At 36.2% G+C, this 8,232-nt stretch overlaps 1 protein-coding gene across 1 annotated transcript in view; it reads left to right on the top strand.

Moving 5' to 3' along the window:
• The first annotated feature begins 3,843 nt into the window (after positions 1–3,843).
• Positions 3,844–8,232, top strand: part of LOC149789292 (uncharacterized) — a 51,781-nt gene continuing 47,392 nt past the window's right edge. Inside the window, exon 1 of the mRNA XM_089975492.1 lies at positions 3,844–4,121. Coding sequence (XP_089831618.1) covers positions 4,007–4,121 — 115 coding nt within the window. The 5' untranslated portion in view covers positions 3,844–4,006. The remainder of the gene's footprint in view (positions 4,122–8,232) is intronic.

The raw sequence follows: 8,232 nt of genomic DNA, 5'->3' as shown, positions 1-8,232 counted from the left end.
CATAACGATGGCAGTCTCCTTAAAGCTGAATGTCTTTTTCGCTTCAAGTGTCGCCGATAGGGACTAAGATCCATTTTGCAAAATCGGGAAGGGTATTAGACCCTCGAAAGATTTTTTCACGTACTTCTGGAATCTCCATACAACGGAACAATGTAAAAGATAAGTTTTTGGATGCACTTCTAACAAGCCCGCTGAGCGAAGCAGAAATTAGGAATGTGAACTCTGGTCTCTTGTATTCATTCGAAATATAAAAAAAATGAAATCCACTTGCGTCTTTTTCTTCTTTTCATCCTCCTGTTCAGGACTGTATTTTTGGATGCAACATTCATGTGTGAAGTCTAGGACTTGGCGACAAAAACAGCATTGGTTCTTCCCTTGACAAATGTGTGCCTTGCGGCTGTTGTTGCGAATGAGATGTCAACAGGCAGAGCACAGTCTCAATGTCTTCAGTGTCTCTAACAAAGAATCAGCGATAAAACCTTCGACTGTCTGGGGCGATACTTAGGACTTGAACTTTTTATATTTCACCGTGTAGGTACAGGCCGTGGTTCTAAATGTTTTGGAAGTACGCTTTGCATCTCTCGAATGTGGTAGTAATTTTAGGGAACTATTGGTCGAAGTTCGCTGGAGGTAGGCTGTTGGTTTTGGGAGGGCGTTAATTCAGGTTCGATCATGTAGTCTTCGAAATCGCTGGTATGGATATGAGTCAACACTTCCTCTCATGTGCGAGGCGATATGTCACGACGTTGCCTCTTACTTTCTTTCTCTCACTGAAAGGATGCGATCGTTTCATCCTGATTACAAAATGTCATCTAAGTTCTACATGCAGCGGACTCATATATGCAGTGTTAGTGTCCTAGAACCAAAATATTTATTCCGCTTTCAAACAGTCAAGATGGAAGAGCTTACCCTTCTGGTTAGAGCATTGAGGAGCGTCATCTCGAGATTAAAATAAAGATACTTCCTATAACTGTCAGGAGAATCCAGAATGTCCCCAGTGTAAGAGCAAAGGAAAGACAGGAGAAATGAGAGACAAAGATTGAGATATTTGTCATCATTGTCAGGATAAATGGCATTGGTCTTCAGAGTGCCCTACGAATAAAGCAAACCAACAAGAAGCATGAAGAAGAAGAAGAGAGTGCCTTCAAATGAAGAAACCATGCCCGTCAAGGAACGGAAGAAACCCATACCACGAGAAGAAAGTGAAGGCGAGGAAGAACCCGTACCATTGAAGAAATTCAAAAGGAAAGACAGAGAGTGAAAGAAGAAGAAAATGAACTTTGTTATGTGTTGTGAAATGTTCATTGTGATTTCAAGAAAGAGAATATACCAAGAAAAATTAAGTGTCTCTTTTTGCCTGGACTTTTATATGATATGGATAAACATACAGATACTCACAGACGCACACTATTTGAATGAAGGGGTAAATGGATCGCGCGTGTGTGTGTTTGTGTGTGTGTATGTGTGTGGATTGTTGGTTAGTATTGGTGGTGTGTGAGAGTATGTTTGTGAGATTTCATCTCCTTTTCTTACACTTTATGATGATATAGATGGTGTAATAGACAGCATTTTTATTGGATTATATGTAGTATGCTTTCAAACCTTCAGAGTTTGATCTGATAGTTCTTGTGGGGATACTGGATAAAGCGTTTTGAATTGTGTGTATTGGGTATTGTATGGTATAAGTATGTCTGGATAATATAGTTGTGCTATTTCATCTCCTTCTTTTAAACTCTAGACTAACACAGGGCATTTTGGATAGTGTGTATGAGCCGTTGGATGGTATAGGTGGTGTGTATGTATTTTGGATAGTGTTTATGGGGTATTGGATGGTAGAAGTGATGTGTTGGATATTATGTTTGTGTTATTTAGTCCCTTGGTTTACGCACTAACCTGTCTTCTAATAGTAAGTGTAGGATTTATGAGACTATACAAGACGTTTTGGATAGTGTTTATGGGGTATTGGATGGTAGAAGTGATGTGTTGGATATTATGTTTGTGTTATTTAGTCCCTTGGTTTACGCACTAACCTGTCCTCTAATAGTAAGTGTAGGATTTATGAGACTATACAAGACGTTTTGGATAGTGTTTATGGGGTATTGGATGGTAGAAGTGATGTGTTGGATATTGTTTGTGTTATTTAGTCCCTTGGTTTACGCACTAACCTGTCTTCTAATAGTAAGTGTAGGATTTATGAGACTATACAAGACGTTTTTATGGAGTGTTAGAAAGAAGAAGCTGTTTCATGTTAATTTCTCGTAGACCCTAATAAATTTTAGACTCTTTGAAGATAAACACTTTCGACTCTTTTCCCCGTGTTGAATTAAGTATAAAAAATATCTTGTCTTGAATTCCAGTAGGCCCGTAAACATTTTGGATAGTGATAAAAAATGGTAGCTGGATTATACATGTGATGTGCTTGGGTAGTAATATAAAGGAGGGTTGTTTGAATTGTATCTAAATATTTTATTGTTACATTTCCCGTAAGTTCACATAATGTATATCGTACCGCTCCGGTGGCCTAGTGGTTAGAGCGTCCGCCTCGGATGTGGGAGGTCGTGGGTTCGATCCCCGGCCGAGTCATACCAAAGACTTACAAAAACGGTACTAACAGCTGCCTCGCTTGGCGCTCAGCGTTAAGAGGTTAGTGTTAGGACTGGTCGGCCCGGTGTCAGGATAATGTGACTGGGTGGGACATCATGCTATATGTCTGCGGCATGATGCCCCAGTGCTAGACATCACTATAAACTGCCACATTGCAGACAGCGTAGCGATATGACTGAAAAAGTGTTAAAAGCTACGTTAAAAATCCAAATCACACACACACACACACACACACACTGTATAGAAACGATTCATAACAATTACCAAGTTACCATGACATTTTCCCTTGTCCCAATAAACACATTTGACTCCATAAACACTTTTGAGGATATAATCCCTTTTGACCTTATAAATACTTTTGACTCCATAGTGTCATTCCCATGTTAATTTCTCGTATGACCCTAAGTGTCATTCCCATATTAAATCTTTTGTATGACTTCCAAGTGTCATTTCTGACCCTATATACATTTTTGACCTCCAAGTGTCATATTTTACCCTTTTGATGTCATTCCCTGTTAAATCCATGGAACATTTTAACATAGGCTTTCCCTATGACTCCCAACCGTCATTTTGACCATATATTGTACTGCGCATGTTAAGCCTATGAACACATTTAACATAGATTTTCCCATTTTACCTAGAATGGCGCGTACTGAGGTCAACTAGTACACTGTTACTAAGTCACCACCCGAATTGAAGTCAGCCACTTACGAAACTTTTACCATTTGATCCAATAATCTCTTTTGACCCCAAAAAGTGTCATATTTTGGCCATGTAAATACTTTGACCCCCAAGTGTCATTCATCATGTTAACTTCTCGTATGACCCCCACCCCCACCCCCGTCACATATTACTACTACTGCATGCATTCGCGTGTTCACCAACATTTTCAGATATAAACTAAACTTGATAGTATATAAAATACCCGTTGAATTTACAGACGTGCAGTCTTAGTAACTCGACACGGCGCTAATGTTGATCTGACCTGACCTTACAACTGACCTGTCATACGTGTACTATATAATAACTAGTTATATAGTACATGTATGACAGGTCAATTGTAAGCAACGATTCGAGTCCCAAAGTGGAGAGTTGATATATTTGCAGATGACAAAAACTGTTCATGATTAACATTAATTTGTTAACCATTTCCAGGAAAGCCAAGCCCACTGGCTTGTGAATATAAAACGCGTAACAATTTTCTTATTATTGTCTGATTTAGAAGTTTCCGTAATCTTTTCAGTACTACGCCTCTGTGGCATAAATATTCTTAAGGGAAGGGAATTTCCTGGTTTCTATTTTAAGCAACTGGCCCGCGCTGTCCTGATGTCATTGCCAGAAACATCCAATCAGAGGGAACAAATTACTTCCTCCTAAAGGTCAAGGGAAGTACGGAACAAACATGGCGCACGATGACTACAGACTGTTTCCAGATATGAATGTTCACGATATTCCATACAGTATTACCCACCAAATCTGTACCAGCATGGATATTGACAGAGGATGGGAACAACTAGGTAAATTTATATAAAGTTAGGTCATAAGATTCAAGCATCAATTTTGTTAAAGGCACGAGTGTCCAGTATTCGCCATATGTCTGTCAATTGACCGCGTTGTTGCTTAACTTAGAATCATTGGATTTTAAGATCGCGGAAGTCTTGCTAATCCCAAATGTTCGATCAATGTGACTGTTGTTCAAATATTTGTTTAACATCATGTATGTTTCAGAACTTTTGATCCACAGTGAGACAATATTAGTCGACGATGTTTGTCCAACGGCAGGACGGTATAGTGTTATAGTCTGACTATACCTTCCCTTTTGTTTGTACCCTACTACCAATTTCAATAGCGGTAATCTTGAATGTGATAAAAAGTGCACAGAACTCAGTTCATTTACTGATTTTTAATATCTAACCTGTGTGAGACCAGATTGGCCCTAACACTGGCATTCTTTTGCTTTTTCATGCTTAACGGACTTTCCATACTAACACGGCGTCATGTTGCGTAAACTTTGGGAAAGTTGATTTCCTCAGACAACATTGTGAAATAGTTCATCCTGTTGATTAACTGCCAGATAATTCCGTAAATTACCATAATGTTGGGAATTTAGAGTTAAATCCTTTGCACACGTGTACATAGAAAGTATTCCACTTGTTAAATCCATGTGAAAGGCAAATTTGTAATTGTAATTCTTTTCATTTGCTTGATTCGAAATTGTAAATATCGGAAGCAGACAACATGGTATTTTCCTTCTATTTACATACATGTGTAGTCATGCATACACCCCTTAGTTGAAAATGGAGTTGTCCAGGAATTGGAAATTACTGGCAAACAGGTCATCTTTTACAATGAAAACTTCTGTTTGGAATGAAACATGCAGATGATAATGGTGTTAGGGTTCCACCTGGGCATAATCAGGTTGAAATTGTAAATCAATGAGTCAACTAAGTTCTGTTCATTTTTTTAACTCATTTGTGTTTTCTATCTTTTAAATCGATGGGGGGGGGGTGTACAAACAAACGGGAAGGTAAATTCAGACTATAGTTCTACAATGTAAAACACCTCCCCTGATATTTGTATTTTTGGGGTTGCCATCTTACTTCCTAAATAACAGCACTGTGTAGCGTGTTCCGAGATAGACTAACATTGGAACAAGAAGTCAAGTTTTGAGGAATATCTCACAAACTTGGCAGCCCATATCGATGCATTTTTTTCACAAATTAAAGTTATATTGCTTCAGTTGGACGTCACTTATTCAGATGTCTTTTTAAAAAAATAAATTCCAATTCCATGTTTTCAAGTTCCGTTGACCAACAATTCAGTTGGCTGGAATGTAAGGGAAGCCAGGAATACTAAATTTGGATTAAGTTGAAGTATGTTTATTTAATGAAACTAATAAAAATACACTGATATTAAAGAAAGTATTAGATAATGCCATTTCATTCAAGATACTTATTATCTTTTAACAGATTTTAGCATTCCAAGCTTCCATCGCATTGTAGCCAACTGACATGACAAAACTACAATGTTGATGAAATTTGACCAACTTGCCATTTTCTTTCTAGTAACATGACTACACAAATCTCACAGCCTACATGTCCATGACATCAGAGGTCCAATGGTCATATGATATCAACAATAAATCCCTTTCCAATGTTGTTGTATAAACATTGATAGATACATAATGTTTGTAAAAGAATGAAAGGACATCATAATTCTCAACATATATATTCTGAGAGCAGATAACTTGTTGCTGTCGCAGCAACTTGGAGAAAGTCAGATGCACCAACAAAAGAGCATGTGTCAACAATGGTTTTGTTGTGTCATGTATGCATCAACAAAAGAGCATGTGTCAACAATGGTTTTGTTGTATCATTTGACTATCGATTGACATGTGCACTCTGCATGATGAATCTGGCTTTGTGGTGACAAATTCCAACTCTTTGATATGCAGTTGACTCTGACCCTACACACCAGAATAAATGTCCAAATATCAAATAGGGGGTCAGATGAAACTCTGATTAGCATTTTAAATGTTGCTAACAATAGCCCCAGGAAACTTCTTTTCTTCCCAGAATCATCAAAGGTCAAAAACAAAAGCTTACTTGTCTTTTGATCTCAGTGAGTTTTAGCAACAGCTTAATTCTTAATTGTTTAGTGTGAATATCTGTTTTCATGCTTAATTATACCAACTGCCATAAAAAATAGTCATGTGTTTCACAATTACAAGTAAACTGTCAATTGGTACTTTGATTTAGGAGCCAAAATAATGAGATAAAAGTATTTGTGTGTATAAGAGAGAGAGAGAGAGAGAGAGAGAGAGAGAGAGAGAGAGAGAAAGAAATGATTGCACATACAAAATTGTAGTTTCTTGACTTTTGCTAAATAGCTAAACTGAATACATGAATCATGGTTACTACTACTGCTAATAATAATACACGTGAAATAATAATAATGATGATACTAATAATAATAATGCTAATGCTGTGTGATTCATAGTGCATGAATTTATCATGAACCAAGTTTGAGAGTTGTACCTGCCCTAAGAGATCACCTGTCTACAAAGGCCACATTTGCATTTTCTCATGAGTGGCTGCTGTAGACAGGTTTGTCTATGTTATGCTGAAAGCATCGCTGATTCATTTTTGAAAAATTATTTGTTTTTAAGCAATTTTTGTGTTCAATGAAAAGGTAATTGAAAGTTTTGAGTCATTTAAAATATTAATTAATTCTATTTTCCACTAGTTTTATGGGGATTATTGTGTTAAATTACTAAAAGATATGATTAACAATAGGTATTCTATTTAGTATTTACAGAAGTAATAGAATCATACAGTATAATCCTCCAGATGGAAAAGCTGTTATGTAATAAAACATTTTAACTGATCAGTTTCGTGAAATCAGTTGTGTAGGGCACTGCCATTTTCTGCAATGACACTACAAGTTGCAGTAAGGGGAACCTATTCGGTATGTATTTTAATAAGCTACATTTTTTAAGTATATATTTATTTTTTAAATTAATGAGGTAATATTTCCTGTTTTATTATGGAATAAACACCTTGAGGAGTTCTTGAACTCACTTTTACCTAAAGTTGCAATCTCTGCAATTACACTGTGAGTTCCGATAAGAGTAAACTTCTCTTTGCGTATTATACTACAGGTTTTTGAAAAGCTACAATTTCTGATGAATGCGTGTTTTTTTTGTATATTGAATAAAATCCCTGAGAAAAATATTTATGATACATGATCATCAGGTTCATTGATATTGAACCAAGTTGTAGTACGTTCATAGTTCTTGGAATTAAAGCAATATCTTTTAATTGCTTACCTGATTAAAAAAAATCTGTTAAAAAAAGTAGTTTATGCATGGGAAAATATCAGTTTCCACCTAATAGCAGTTTTATTTTCTTTTTAAATACACAAACTAAATCTGAGAATAAAAGTAATCAACTTAAGAAGATAATGTATTTTAGTGTGGGCAAAATCATGGACAGAATTTACTTTAAGCTGACTTTATACGTGCTGAAAATGTTACAAATTATAAATAAATTGCGGATTGCTTCTAAAAGAAATGATGGAAGTAGATTTACTTTCAATCAGTGTTAAATATGTAACAGTGTATATGTTAAATTTATGTTGTATTTTATCTTCATCTTGTGGTTTTATCTGTTGTATTGAGGTCTGACTGTTAATATAATATATGAGATGTTAGTCACCACTGGTATGGTTCATATATTATATCAGTAGGCATCTTCTAGTCTATCTTATCATTATAAAGGGAGCAGCATTACTTTTGTTGGTAATCCATTTGATTTGTAATCAAGGGGTCACCTGTTTGATGTTTGTGTGTTATTTTCTTGAGATGTACTTGAGTCCCATTTCCTCTGCATGATATAATGAATAATGTCCAGGACACTCGGGTGGTTCTTTGTCTGAAATTCTGAAAGAATGCACCCTTTCTCTATATAACATGCTGTGATGTGGCTGATCTGTGAAATAGATAAATTTTTAATGTAAGGAAATGGGCAAGAAGACATTTTGACTAATTAACAGTTAATCCTTATCATTGAAATCATCTTATTAAAAAGGACTGCCCCACTGAAGGCTACTCTGACATTACCTCAAAGA

This window comes from Sinohyriopsis cumingii, chromosome 11, assembly GCF_028554795.1.
Source record: "Sinohyriopsis cumingii isolate HCF-2022 chromosome 11, ASM2855479v2, whole genome shotgun sequence".
Lineage (NCBI taxonomy): Eukaryota > Metazoa > Mollusca > Bivalvia > Unionida > Unionidae > Sinohyriopsis > Sinohyriopsis cumingii.
This window is presented reverse-complemented; position numbering and strand designations above follow the sequence as displayed.